Genomic DNA, 14,397 nt, shown 5'->3' with positions numbered 1-14,397 from the left:
AAACCCCGTCGACTGTAATCCTCACTGTACACGGCGGAATCCTCTGCGGGTATTTTCTTTTTTCATAACTTTGTCTCCAACAAAACAAAGAAATGGACAACAGCGGGAAAGAGAAGGAAGCGATTCAGCTTTTGGCCGACGCGGACAAAAGAGTCAAGTCCTCCGGCTCTTTTTTGGGAGGGATGTTTGGAGGGTAAGACGAGCACTGCGCCAAAGAACAAACGGCTAGCAACCGTTACCTGGCACGAGCGAAGTTGGCACGCGCCCAACCGTTAGGCACACGTTAGTCCAGTTATCCTCGAGATGTCGCGGTAGTTGAGTTATATTAAACCACGTGACATTCACTGTAACTACCCCTGTGTGTCAGTTGGGCTAACCTAGCTCAGTTAGCTGTACCGTTGTAAACAAGCCAGCGCCTCACGACTGTGTATAGCTCAATGAAAAGGTCAAGACGCCTACTTTGTCATTTAAGGTGCTGTGTATCGCGAGGTGACGTTGTTATATTGTCTAAAACAATGTGTTCCTCCATTACGGGACAGTTTTTTGTGGAAATATCCCCCCTCTCTCCTCTGACCTCACCTCAAAATCCCTGGCTGTAAGTGTATTGCTTTATAAAGGTGCCATTTTCATGGTTCCTTTCATCACCAAACCACACATACACACACACACACACACACACACACACACACACACATACATATATATATATAGGCATATATATATATATAGACGCAAGTTTCTTAGAGGTCAAAGGTTAAAAGATTTGGAGAAATCTCTGCGATGGAAGACTTTCATTAGATTTATCCTGAAGCTTTCCACCTGTTTATATTGTCTATACCAATATTACACATCGTGGAGTACAGGCGCCATGCAGGAGTGATGTGCAAGGCAAAGTATTCTCCAAAAAGGCCCCTTATTGACAAGCTTTTGCTTATCTGACTGGGTTTTAATAACAGTCCTAAACATAGAATACATTTGTTTATTTCTCACATTCAAAAGACTGTTTCTAGTTTCCTCCCAGCCGCCGTCGCTAAGGTAAACAATGATTTATTATCTACCAGTGACCTTCGGGAGATCATCGATACGCTGATTGCTACTTTATCGTGTCATTAAGACGAGAAGGCGAGGACGACGTTGTTTACATGGGGCCCAAATACAAAGAGACAGTAGATATGGCCTTGCATGACTCAGTGTCGCCGCCCCCCCCCAGATGTTATTAGTAGGCAGCTCTCGTGCGTGATAACTCTCGGCAGACCTGGTAACTCTGTGGCTGGCCGGGCAGTGATGTAATCCCTTTGCCGTGATTGAATGGCCAGAGCATTATTACGACTCCGTGGAGCTCCCAGGGGTCCACTTGTTGTCATGGAGGGAGGAAGATCTACAGTGCCTGTTTTAGAGGGATTTATATAAGCCAGACCACCAATCTGGGCCTTGCATCCCTCTGAGAAATGCAGCAACTTCGCATATTAAGCAGTTCATCACCCCCGACGGGGCCATTGAGGCATAATTTATTAGATGTAACTTTAATATGTAGGTCAAGAGTCGTGATTTTTGATGTGCACTATATTCACTCTGTTCTTTGTTTACTTTCTTCGTCTAGAGGACCTCAAAAAGTGGAGGAAGCGTGCGAGATGTACTGCAGAGCGGCCAACATGTTCAAGATGGCCAAGAACTGGAGCGGTGCGACACGCTGTTTTCTACTAAAAGATATGAACCACTCTATCAGTTTCACACTCGCTTGAGAAGCTGTCGGGTTTTTTTTGCCACCGTAACTGCAAAGCGCAGAACTCGTGAAGGTGTTTCAAGTTTAAAAGACAGAGTGGAATTATGTACATAAATTAGAGCGTAAGATGAATGCAAAGCATTGAGTGTGTGTGTGTGTGTGTCTCTTCTCCTCCGTCTCCAGCTGCTGGAGGTGCGTTCTGCAAGGCCGCTCGGCTGCACATGCAGCTGCAGAACAAACACGACTGCGCCACCAGTTTCATCGATGCTGGGAACGCCTTCAAGAAGTCTGACCCGAATGGTGAGATTATGTGGTGACGCGTTCGCTGAAAGACGACATCTTCAAACCACGTCGTTCATTATGGCGGCCGGAATTTGTAATTCCCTTTTTACGTGGATACAGATTTTGTACCGTTTGATCAATTCTAATATTCTCGAGTTGTTACCTTCGCATTGAAAATGCGGAAGGTTATGTTTTGATCGCCGTGTATTTATTTATTTGTATGCGTGTTACTCGCATAACTCAAAAAGTATTAAACCGAATCGCATGAAATTTGGTGGGATGATTGGTTATTATCCGGGGACCATTTGATTAGATTTTGGGATTGATCGGGTCAAAGGTCAAGGTCATGAAAAGGTCAACATCTTCTTTTTACCATAGCGCGGTCAATTTGTATCCAATTGGCATGCAACTAATGCCAAAATGTTCATAATTCAATGCCCAATCTTGTGATATGCGAAGGTATGCGCTCTACCGAGTGCCCATTCTAGTTGTCCTTGTTATGGGATTCACCATTAGTTGAGTCATCGTGCTCTTTCTACTCGCTTTTTATTCTCCTAAATATAGTTCCAGCCTTAGATTTAGGGGGATGGTAGCTATTTGTGTTGTACTTGTTAAGTAAAAACTGGATTATATTTTGTGTTTTACCTGTGTATATTATATAATATAACACCTGACTGCATGCAGCATATTAGAAACTGTTATTGTGATAACGGCCTTGTTTCACCCTGATGACGCAGCATGACACGGGGTGCTGTGCGGCGCAAAGCTTTTAACAAAACTAACAGGATGTCTAACTGTCCCCTCCTCTCGCCTTTATGCTGCCAAAAGAGGCAATCAAGTGTTTAAACGCGGCCATCGATATATACACAGACATGGTAAGATGCATGGAGAGAGTGTCCATCTGTGTTCTTCATCTTTTATTTATAGCTGAGAAGTGAGTCGTCTCTGATATCAACACACCTGACGTGGCAGACCTGCCTCCCATTTACAGATACTTCATTTTTTTTTTTTTTAAACAACAAATTGAATTTGTGTTTTTCCCTTTTGGACGGGATTACAAATTTAAAAACCTGAAAACCTTGTCGACGTGAAGCCACTTGACCTCGCCTCTCTGCACAGTGTGATGCAGCGTTCTCGTTGACTCGAGAGGCGACTGAGGCTTGATCCAGTTAGTAACGATTCCTCCTCCTCCTCCTCCTCCTCTTCCAGGGAAGATTCACCATCGCAGCCAAACACCACATCAACATCGCAGAGATCTACGAGTCCGAACTGGTGGACATCGAGAAGGTAATATCTCGTAATCAGAGGTTTTATGGTGGATTCACACTTCTGATCATTATTGACACTTGAGGGCATTTTTCTTTTGCCCAACACACAACAATATGTGTTGTTGTTTTCTCCCTTTGTGAAGGCTATTGCACATTATGAACAAGCAGCAGACTACTACAAAGGGGAGGAATCCAACAGGTACCGTCACATTCTTCTTTTCAGCTATAAAATCTCTCAACTTGCTCATCGCTGTCATATTTAACACCAAAAATGATTCACAAGTCTCGTGTTTAACATGTGAAGGTCTAGTACACTGATTTTTATTCCTGATTTTTTTATTGAATGAAAGCTAAATAAGAGTGGAATGTTATTGTGAAGACTACCACTTTTAGTTTAAACCTTTATATCTATTTTTGAACTAGTACATGAGATGACCTGATCCCGCTGTGTGCCGGGTGACTTCTTTCCCAATCGGCACAGCTGTCACTAATGACGTTAACGAGCGTGCACAAACGAGCCATTATACACAAAAAACATTATACACATTTTTATTAAAAAGATTAATTTATCATATATTTCTCTGACAAGCTGGGTACGAGTAAAGAGTTGTACACTATATATACATACATATATATATAACATACATATATATATCCATATTATATATACATATATATATATACAATATTTATACATATTAATTATATATATATATTAAATATTTATTATACATATAAATGTATTATATATATTCATTTTCTGAATCTGAAAAGCTGGGTACGAGTAAAGAGTTGTACACTATATATTTTATAGATATATATTTAACTTATATATATTAAATATAATTTATATATTTAATATATATATATATATATAATAATATTTATATATATATTAAAATTAATATATATATATTAAATATATATTATACATATAAATGTAAAATATATATTAATTGTATATATTTATATATAAGATATATATTTATCATAAATGAGTCTTGTCCCTTTTTGTCCGTAGCTCTGCCAACAAGTGTCTGCTGAAGGTGGGGGGCTACTGTGCTCAGTTGGAGCAGTACCAGAGGGCCATTGAGATCTACGAGCAGGTGTGCACTTCTTCATGCATTTGTCACGCCTGCACTTCTTCTCTGCCGACACGTCTAACGCGTTTCCTTCCTGCGACGTGGATGCCTCCAGGTTGGCTCCAACACGATGGACAACCCGCTGCTGAAATACAGCGCCAAAGAGTATTTCTTCAAAGCCTCCCTGTGTCACTTCATCGTCGACGAGCTCAACGCCAAGGCGAGTTCCCCCCCCTCGTGGTTCGGGGTCTGGGTGTTTTTGGTGCGGGGAGTCGTCGTGTCGGGAGTTTAACGCGCCGCGTGTCTCCGCAGATCGCCATCGAAAAATACGAGGAGATGTTCCCGGCGTTCTCCGACTCTCGAGAATGCAAACTGTTGAAGGTAAGAAGAAGAAGCGCTCTGAGGAATCCGATGGATTTTCTTCCCCCTCCCCTTGATCTGTGCAGTTTCTACACACAACCTACTTTTCTTTTGGCTCCCAACAGAAACTTCTGGAGGCTCACGAGGAACAGAACTGCGACGCGTTCACAGAGGCGGTAAGTCTCGTACAAGTTAAAGTTAACTCAAAAATGTCGTGAGAGGGAAGAGTCCTCCTCTCCGGTAGGGTACATACGGAGAGATCATAATGTTGAGCAATTCAAACCTGAAATGATCCAGTAATGTGGAAGAAATTCAAGACCCAACGGGGGTCAGTCAGGATGTTTAAATAACATCGTTACAGACGGTCATGATGTCATTTGATCAATCCCAGCTGGGTTCGGTAGTATATCAAGAAAAATCACAAACGGGCTGGTTCACACGGCCAAGAGGTGAAATAAATGATATTTAAAAATAGTTAAGTCAAACTTACAGGAGAAGATACACGAACAGCTGTACAAACCTCTTTCATCCCTCGGAAGAGAAAAAGAAAACCCTCATCTTGTTTCTTTTGCCTCTCGGGACTACAGATAAAAAAAAAAGAAGCCTCTTAGCTAATATCTCTGGCCCATTTACAGAAATGTTGTTTTATCAGTGTGCGTGTCTGACCTGTTTCAAATAAACCAAAGTAAAAAAACCAAATTAAACACTCCTCCGCGTCCCTTCCCGCCGGCTGCAGGTGAAGGAGTACGACGCCATCTCCCGCCTGGACCAGTGGCACACGGCCCTCCTGCTGCGCATCAAGAAGACCATGCAGGGCGACGAGGGCGATTTGAAGTGAAGGGAACCCGGCGGCCACGGCGACACAGCATGGAGGGGACGCTCCCATCACGCATGCTTTCACACACACACACACACACACACACTTCCACTCAGCTCACTGTGTATAGCATCTGGAGACGACTTCGATGAATATTCCACTGCTGTACCGTCAGAGTACGATCTTTGCTTTCCTTCCACATCTGAACCGGGTCAGGACGTAGATCCTCTCGCCCTCACCTCTGTAGAGGATTGCTGCATACCTGTCCAGGGGTGGGGGGGGGGGTTCAGAGCGGTACATTGTATTGAAACCGATGCCATTATTGACAACGAGCGCTGCATGTTTTTGTACAATTATCGTTTCCTGGTCGAGATGCTTTTTTATTTTTTTTATTCTATATTTACGTTTATTTAAATTATTTAACTGCGTGTATGGACTTCCAGAATGTACCTTTATTTATATATATATATTAATTTTGTTATTTGTCGGTGTAAAAAGGGGAGGGGCCTCAAATCCATTCATAAAACTAAAAGTCATTGTGCGGCCACACGGGAAAAAATATTCAGATTTACATTCGTATCACCAACCAGAGGGAGAGACTCTTCTGGAAGAAGAGCGATGATATGCACCATGTGTAGACTGTTAAACATCTGCATCAAACCACACACACACACACACACTCAAACTGACATGTGGATACTTTCTATTAACTTTAGGATTCGTCGATGTAATAATGATTTGTAGTGGGGGGGGGGGTTAACGGGCATCACTTGTCACTCATTCATCCCGTGCCGCGTCGTCGGGGTCGATCAGCGCGGTTTCGTTGACGAGAGCCAGACCAACGTTTTCACCCGAGCGTCGTCCCGGCGGCGGCGCGGGGATGATCTGTATGCCGCTGCAAAATGGACGATAATAAAGATCTTCTGTTCCCGGGTCTCTGCTGTCCTCCTGCCTTTCACAGCACCGTTACATTTAATGATCTTTTACAGGAGGTACTTTGGGAAATGGACGCAGAAACGTTTTATATGTCAGAGGAAAATAAGTTGAGCTGAATAATACGTGTTCATTTTGGCGCGACTCCATTTAAATTTACATCTATTTAAAGTTGTAATTGTTTTACCACGAGATGCATTTGCTTCTATCGTTTGAGTCATAATCAAAACGCCTGCGTGTTATTTTATCGATCCATCGATCTGCCTCCCCGTCACACGGCAACCCGACACTTGAAACGGGACCGTTTGATTGGACGATACCGTTTGGATCGGTCAAGAATGAACATGTTTCACATTTCAGAGATTTAATGAATCCCACCATCCCAAAATCACATGATTTACACACACACACTGATTTAAACGATGTTCACTTATTCTACACGGCGTCTGCTCGCCGCTCGCCGTCGGCCGTTTGTCCCGTTGCGCAAACCTCGTCGCCGCCGACCCCGGTCTGAATGTCGGGCGGCGTAACGGCCGCCTCGGAGGCGCCCGTAGTCTCTGGAGGCGGAGCCAAAATGGTCTGCGAGGCGGCCTCTTCCAGGACGGACGCCGCCGGCATCAAGAAGGGGAGGGCGGTCCCGGCGGGCTGGATCTGGGCCCCCGGCGCCATCTCGGTGTGGAAGATGGCGATCCCGCCGAGGGCGCCTTGGCTGATCAGGGCGATGGTCCCCTCGCCGGTCCAATCGGACGGCAGCGTGACCGCTTCAGACGGCACCGCGAAGGAGTCGGCGTCGGCAGCACCGGTACCAGCGGCGCCTTTTTTCGGCGTACTCTTTCTCTCCTTCCCTCCCGCTTTTTCCGTCTTTCCCTTCGTGGGAGTTTTGGTTTTCTTGTCTTCCACATTCCCCTCCAGCACCACGAGGTACGTCTTCCAGGGAGCGTCCGAGTCGTGAATCTGAATGCGGGAAGAAGATGAAGAAGATCAGGCCCTGAACTATTTGACCTCTGGAGCCACAGAGGAAAACACGGGGTTCGTACGCTCATGGAAAACCTGGGAAAGTCATAAAGGTTTTGAAAAAGTTATGAAGATTTGTTCTTAACATGTTCATTTTCGCCGAATTTGAAATAATTAATATGTTTTTTAAAGAAAGACGCTCAATATATAAGCCGGCGTACGCAATCAATACGCACAATTTTCTGAATTGTTCATGTTTATACAGAGATTTCAGTTTGGTCCTGGAAATTTGGTTTAAAGTCATGGAAAAAACTTAAATCACGAAAGTTTTGGAAAAGTCATGGAAAATTGTTATATTTGCATGTTCATTTATGCCGAGTTTGAAATAATGAATATGTTTTAGAAAGAAAGACGCTCAAAATATAAGCCGGCGTACGCTCTCATACTGGCGCCACAATTATATATTTTTTCGCGTTGCAAGTGAACGCACCTTAACAGGAAAGTTCGCTGGTCATGTTTAATTTAAAGTATTACATATGTATATGTATGCTTTGGAATTCACAGTTTAAATACTAAATGTTCTCACTTTTTCATGTATAAACCGAGATTTTAGTTTGGTCATGGTAATTTGGTTTAAAGTCCTGGAAATCCACCGGTCAACATGTGTAAAGACCCTGAAGGCACCATCTCCGAGGCGTCTGCTCACCAGCGTGTGCCTGCGCAGCGTGGACTTGTCGGTGAAGGTGCGTCGGCACAGGCCGCACATGTACGGCTTCTCCCCGGTGTGGATGCGCTGGTGCCGCTGCAGCGCGTTGAGCTGGGTGAACTGCTTCTCGCATTCCTGACAGCCGTACGGACGCTCGCCTGGCAGTCAACGGAGAGGGAAACAGGGTCAGAGAGGTCAGGCGCCAGAAAAACAACGAGCGACATCAGTGATAATAATTCATACCTCAGGGTTCTTACATATTTTGACTAATGGATTTTCATGACTTTTAACCAAATTTCCATGACCAAACTAAAATCTCGGTTTATACATGAAAAAGTGAGAACATTTAGTATTTAAACTGAATTCCAAAGCATACATATACATATATAATACATTAAAATAAACATGACCAGCGAACTTTCCAGTTAAGGTGCGTTCACTTGCAACGCGGAAAAGTATGAGAGCGTTCGCCGGCTTTTATTTTGAGCGTCTTTCTTTCTAAAACATATTCATTATTTCAAACTCGGCGTAAATGAACACGTGAATATAACAACATTTCCATGACTTTTCCAAAAATGTTTGGATTATTTTTTTAAAATTACTTTTCCAGGCCTGGAAATAGCCATTTTAAAAATTCCATGACTTTTCCAGGTTTTTCATGACCGTGCCAACCCTGTTTTGAATAAAGGGTTGAAATAATCATTAGTTGCAGCCCTAATACATATACATATATAATACATTAAATTAAACAAATGACCAGCGAACTTTCCAGTTACGGTGCGTTCACTTGCAACGCGAACAAAACATTATTGCGGCGCCAGTATGAGAGCGTACGCCGGCTTATATTTTGAGCGTCTTTCTTTCCAAAACATATTTATTATTTCAAACTCGGCGTAAATGAATAAGTGGTTATAACAAATTTCCATGAATTTTCCAAAACTTTAAACCAAATTTCCATGACCAAACTGAAATATAAACATGAACAATTTAGAAAATTGTGCGTATTTTGAGCGTCTTTCTTTAAAAAACATTCATTATTTCAAACTCTGCATAAATAAACATGTGAATAAAACACATTTCCATGACTTTTCCAAAACTTTAGCGATTTAAGTTTTTTCCATGACTTTTCCAGGCCTGGAAATGACCATTTTAAAATCCCATGACTTTCCCAGGTTTTCCATGACCGTCCGAACCCCGTACCTGTGTGCGTCTTTAAATGCTGGTGGAGGGAATTCCTCTGAGCGAAGCCGCGGCCACACTGTTGGCACTTGTACGGCTTGGACCCGGTGTGGATGTTGGAGTGGTGTCGCAGGTATTCTTTGGACGCAAAGCTTTTCCCGCAGGCCTCGCACATGAAGGGCTTCTCACCTGAGCAACAAAAGAAAAAACGTGAAACTCTTTAAAATATCCAAAAGTGATGAAGGAATGTCCCACGGACGTCTCTTACCCGTGTGCGACCGCTTGTGGTACGCCAGTATGTGCTTCTGAGTGAAGCGAGCTTCGCACTCGTCGCACGCGAACGGCTTCTCTCCCGTGTGAGTCCTACGTGCAGAAAAAAAAATCTATTTTCACCTTCGCATTGAAAATTGGGATGATTGGTTATTATTTTGATCTCCAGATTTTGGGATTGATGTCAAGTCAAGGTCATGAAAAGGTCAAAATCATATTTTTATCCAATTGCCATGCAACTAATGCCAAAATGTTCATAATGCAATGCCCACTCTTGTGATATGCGAAGGTATGCGCTCTACCGAGTGCCCATTCTAGTTACACATGTTATTAATCTGTATTTTTCATCTCCGGTTTCCACATTTCTTCCAGACATGCGAGAAAAACACTTGGTCTTTAACGCGCCGCGGTTCCCCGATGAGCTCCGTCACCTGCGGTGCATCTTGAGGGCGGAGTTCTGGGAGAACCTGGAGCTGCAGTCGGTGCACTCGAAGGGCTTGGCGCCCGTGTGCGTCCTCTCGTGCAGCAGCAGGGCCGTCCTGGAGCTCAGCGCCTTGCCGCAGGCGGGGCACACGTGGCGCAGGTCGTTGGGTTCGTGTACCTGAGGCGGAAATGAGACGCGCGGGAAGTTTATCACTGCTGCGACAAAAAGACGTTCCACGTCACCCTCACCTGTCTCTGGTGGCGGACCACGTCCTTCTTCCTCTTGAAGGTCTTCTCGCAGATGTCGCAGGCGAACAGCCGCTCGCTGCTGTGGACGTGCTTCTCGTGGATCTTCATGTTGCTGCGGTTGGCGAAGCTCTGCTGGCACGTCTCGCAGCGGTAGATGAGGTCCGCCTTCACGCCGTGGTACGTACTGGGGGGGGGGGGGGGGGCAGAGGTCACCAATGATGAGATGCATTGAGGGCTTCAAACAGACAACGACCAGTGGATTTCCAGGACTTCTCCATGAAACCAAATTTCCACGACCAACAGATCTCGGTATAAACATGAACAATTTATAACATGTTGCGTATTTTGAGCGTCTTTCTTTAAAAAACGTATTATTTATTTCAAACTCGGCGTAAATGAACATCTGATTATAACAACATTTCCATGACTTTTCCAAAACTTTTATGATTTAAGTTTTCCCCGACTTTTCCAGGCCTGGAAATGACCGTTTTACAGACAGGGTTCTTACACATTTTGACAAATGGATTTCCATGATTTTTTCATAACTTTTCCAGGACTTTTTCGAAGACTTTAAACCAAATCTCCATGACCAAACTGAAATCTTGGTATAAACATGAACATTTTTTTAAATGTTGCGTATTTTGAGCGTTTTTCTTTTGAAAACATTAATTCTTTCAAACTCGGCGTAAATGAACATGTTTCCATGACTTTTCCAAAACTTTTATGATTTAATGTTTCCATGACTTTTCCAGGCCTGGAAATGACCATTTTAAAATTCCATGACTTTTCCAGGTTTTCCATGACCGTACGAACCCTGTGGTTTTGAATATTAACTCATCAACGTATTGTGCAGCGTCTTATCCTGCACTGGCTGTTATTACCTTCGCATTGAAAATGCGGAAGGTTATGTTTTGATCACTGTGTATTTATTTATTTATTTATTTGTATGCGTGTTATTCGCATAACACAAAAAGTATTAAACTGAATGGCATGAAATTTGGTGGGATGATTGGTTATTATCCGGGGACCAGTTGATTCGATTTTGGGATCAATCGGGTCAAAGGTCAAGGTCATGAAAAGGTCAAAATCTTCTTTTTACCATAGCACGGTCAATTTTTATCCAATTGGCATGCAACTAATGCCAACATGTTCATAATTCAATGCCCAATCTTATGATATGCGAAGGTATGCGCTCTACCGAGTGGCCATTCTAGTTATTTTATGTTTATTATGGTCTGTCAAGGGACTACATATGCAAATTAGCTGTGTAGCTACAATCTGGTGCAGCGCATCAAATGGTGACATGTACATTTTAACTGTACATGGTCCCTTTTAAATAAAGATAATGATAATAATTGCTCTCCAATGAGCTTTTAATCCAATGTGGATACGATCAGCCTGTTAAGAGGCTATATTTACATATAAAAAGGTGTTATAACACGAGGAGACAAACAAGGAAAATATCACACTGCTTGATAACGAGGTGGCACGCTTGCAGAACGCTGGTTGCTGACCTCACCCAATTTTTTTGCAATTGCTCTGTAATTAATCCTGTTTAAGGAATATGAGATCTACCTGAGCTATGAGATCTACCTGAGCTCTGAGATCTCCCTGAGCCACTGCAGGGTATCTATGACATCACTCGGAGGCATGAAACCCCGGCTCGGCACTAATATGTCCTACCTGATGTGCTTCAGGTAGCTTCTCTCGTAGTGGAAGGTCCTTTGGCACTTGTTACACTGGAACTGGGCCTTGGAGGTACTTTTTAGTTTCTTCTTGGCCTGTCCCTCCTCCTCCTCCTCCTCTTCTTCCCCCTCTTCTTCCCCCAGAGACAACAACAAGGAGTCTTCGGGATCACTGCTGTGCCCATCTTCCTCACATTCCCAATCGACATCGGGGACCGGCCTTCCGAACGAAGACCGGCGTCGTTTCTCCTCCGGAGCCTCGGCGTCGTCCTCGCCGGCGCCGCCGTCTCCGTCGTCGCGCTCACCCTCCATTTTAGCATCCAAACGCCTCTGGAGGACTTGGCGGCCGGCCAGCCTCAGCTTTAGGATTCGTCCGTGTTGTTTTTTATCCTCCGCTTTGCCCTTTGTTCTTTTCCTTTTGGGAATCACCTCCTTGTCAGAGCTCTGCGGAGACAGCCGCCGCTTCAGAGAGACGCCTTTGGGCCGCTTCTTCTCGCCTTTGACGGCGACTTTCGACGCGGGTTTCCTCTTCGTCGTCCTCTGCAGGATTCCGGCGCTCATGGCCTCGCCGCACACGTCGGCCAGATCCTCGCAGTCCAGGAGGCGTGCGACCGCTTGAACGTCGCCCACCTTGTCTCTGACGACTTCCACCTTACCGGTGTACACAAATTCCAAAAACTTGGAGAAATCGCCGGAGTGCATGTTGGAGAGCTGCACTCTGTCTCGGGCGGCGGCATCCTGAGAGAGGAGGAGCTTCTTGAAGTAGCCGCTGGACGCCGCCAGCATCAGCTGGTGGGCCTGGAACTCCTGCACGTCTCCCTGGTAGTCCACCTGCACCGTGACGTCGTTCAGCTGGCCCTGCAGCCGCAGCTGGTCCAGAGAGGACAGCAGGTGCTGCTGGTGGAACCTCGAGGTGAGCTGGACCACTTTAACCCCCATAATGCATTGGTGCTGCTGGGGGGGAAGGAGAGACTTTTAATGGTCCACTAACTAGATGTGGTTCAATAAATGTACATTCGTTCCCAAAAGGTTTCAACCATGGACCCACAATAAGACTAACCTTATATGTTGAAGAAGCCCCAATGTGTGGTTAGCAGTGAACGTCGCATAACGGTTGCAGGCAACATTTTAACCCTCCTATTACCTTTGGGGTCAATTTGACCCCATACAATGTTTAACGTCTCTAAAAAAAAGAGATTGACATCATGTTTTTTGCTTCATATTTCATGACTTTTCCTAATTTATTGGGGACAACTGGGAAAACATAAAATTCACATGTTTTCAATGTCCCGTACACAACTTGTACGCATCGGTCAATTTGACCCCAGGCGGTTTTTCACTGTGTAAATATAGCACATATAAGAAATATCAACATTTTTATTTATTTAAAGGGCTATTTAGGTCGTCAACAAACAAACATAACATACCCGACACTTAAACTTGGGAAACAATATTAATTATAATCATTTTCTGGAAGTTTTAATTGCTGTGGTCAAAAAGGGTAAACGATGTTAGTAAATGTTAAGGTAACAGGAGGGTAAAAAGAAAGAATATGAAGCTAGCTCTGATATTAAGCCCCACGTTAACCCCCCCCCCCCCCTACTAAAGCCTCACGATGGCTGTTAGCTGTGATGCTCGCTGTGCTTTTACTTTAATAACGCTCATTGCCGCGGACACACGAGCTCGGTTTAGCTAGCGTCGATACAATGCGGTAAAAACGAGCTCGACCAACGGCTGCGCTCGCGCCCGCCGGCTATACGAGGCAACGACACTGATCGAATGTTCTTACCGTAAGCTTGGTAAGATGGCAGCCCTTCACAAACGCTCTCCACCGTGTTTCCTGTGGAAACCACTTCCGAAAATACGGCACTTTTTTTTTCGTCTTTCCTTTTTGTTTTTTTAAACTTCGGGGACATCCGGTGCCGAAGCGACTGACTCGGGATCAGTCCTTAGTTTATGGTGGCGTCTAAAGTTTGGACGGCGGATTAGGATAGCTGCTCCTGGGTCGTTTTCGAGCAGGGTTCGCGTAACAAACGTTATACCAATTGAAAAATAGCGCATCTGATAAAGTTACATTTACGTCTTTACGGTGATTAATTTCAAACTAGTTTACCGAGCTAGCACTTGATTGTGCCTGATTTATTTACCACCATATCAGTTCCGTTTTAAAAGCAATAAAGGGTTGCACCTCGTTTCCGGTAATGCTGTAATGAATTACTTTATTATTTCCCCTCTTGTGTCACGCTAAAAAGAAGAACCGAGAGTTGTATTGTGAACAAGTTGAACAGTGTACATGTATAAAGCCAACCTGGCATTATTTTATAAGTTTAAATGGTGGTTTACTAATGTAATGGCGTTACCGTAACTGGTGTTTATGTGTGTAGTACTGCCTCGTTACCGCACGGGGGCGCCATTGCACAGAGGGATTAACGTTGTTGTCAACAGCGAGTTTAGTGTTGATTTTAA

At 44.2% G+C, this 14,397-nt stretch overlaps 2 protein-coding genes across 5 annotated transcripts; one reads left to right on the top strand and one right to left on the bottom strand.

Annotated features, from left to right (window-relative positions):
* napbb (N-ethylmaleimide-sensitive factor attachment protein, beta b) lies at positions 1 to 6,468 on the top strand. Its single transcript, XM_056428181.1, has 11 exons — positions 1 to 193; positions 1,601 to 1,680; positions 1,907 to 2,023; positions 2,834 to 2,880; positions 3,215 to 3,292; positions 3,417 to 3,472; positions 4,295 to 4,379; positions 4,471 to 4,575; positions 4,668 to 4,736; positions 4,841 to 4,891; positions 5,452 to 6,468. The coding sequence occupies exons 1-11, from the start codon at positions 93 to 95 to the stop codon at positions 5,551 to 5,553; spliced, it is 891 nt and encodes a 296-aa protein (XP_056284156.1). The 5' UTR covers positions 1 to 92; the 3' UTR covers positions 5,554 to 6,468.
* A 344-nt stretch (positions 6,469 to 6,812) lies between these two features.
* gzf1 (GDNF-inducible zinc finger protein 1) lies at positions 6,813 to 13,828 on the bottom strand. 4 transcript variants are annotated; one of them, XM_056428180.1, is made up of 8 exons: positions 13,721 to 13,828; positions 11,930 to 12,885; positions 10,247 to 10,430; positions 10,006 to 10,175; positions 9,573 to 9,667; positions 9,326 to 9,493; positions 8,126 to 8,283; positions 6,813 to 7,419 (listed from the first exon to the last, which is right to left on the bottom strand). In XM_056428180.1, the coding sequence occupies exons 2-8, from the start codon at positions 12,868 to 12,870 to the stop codon at positions 6,901 to 6,903; spliced, it is 2,235 nt and encodes a 744-aa protein (XP_056284155.1). In that variant the 5' UTR covers positions 12,871 to 12,885; positions 13,721 to 13,828; the 3' UTR covers positions 6,813 to 6,900. The 4 variants fall into 4 exon arrangements, with proteins under 4 accessions (XP_056284155.1, XP_056284154.1, XP_056284152.1 ...); XM_056428179.1 differs by having other exon boundaries at positions 11,930 to 12,882; positions 13,721 to 13,827; XM_056428177.1 differs by lacking the exon at positions 13,721 to 13,828 and adding an exon at positions 12,992 to 13,453.
* Between the last annotated feature and the right edge of the window lie 569 nt (positions 13,829 to 14,397).

This window comes from Pseudoliparis swirei, chromosome 12 (genome assembly GCF_029220125.1).
Source record: "Pseudoliparis swirei isolate HS2019 ecotype Mariana Trench chromosome 12, NWPU_hadal_v1, whole genome shotgun sequence".
Classification (NCBI taxonomy): Eukaryota; Metazoa; Chordata; class Actinopteri; order Perciformes; family Liparidae; genus Pseudoliparis; species Pseudoliparis swirei.
The sequence above is the reverse complement of the archived record's forward strand: the minus strand, read 5'-3'. Positions and strand labels throughout refer to the sequence as shown.

What these genes read in the sequence shown, in the direction of transcription:
- gzf1 (XM_056428180.1), bottom strand. Translation starts at nt 12,870, where the DNA reads ATGGGGGTTAAAGTGGTCCAGCTCACCTCGAGGTTCCACCAGCAGCAC. An exon ending in AGCTACCTGAAGCACATCAG is followed by an intron (nt 10,431 to 11,929) that starts GTAGGACATATT and finishes CCCCCCCCCCAG; the next exon opens with TACGTACCACGGCGTGAAGG. An exon ending in CCACAAGCGGTCGCACACGG is followed by an intron (nt 9,494 to 9,572) that starts GTAAGAGACGTC and finishes TTTGTTGCTCAG; the next exon opens with GTGAGAAGCCCTTCATGTGC.
- napbb (XM_056428181.1), top strand. Translation starts at nt 93, where the DNA reads ATGGACAACAGCGGGAAAGAGAAGGAAGCGATTCAGCTTTTGGCCGAC. An exon ending in CCATTGAGATCTACGAGCAG is followed by an intron (nt 4,380 to 4,470) that starts GTGTGCACTTCT and finishes GGATGCCTCCAG; the next exon opens with GTTGGCTCCAACACGATGGA. An exon ending in GAGAATGCAAACTGTTGAAG is followed by an intron (nt 4,737 to 4,840) that starts GTAAGAAGAAGA and finishes GGCTCCCAACAG; the next exon opens with AAACTTCTGGAGGCTCACGA.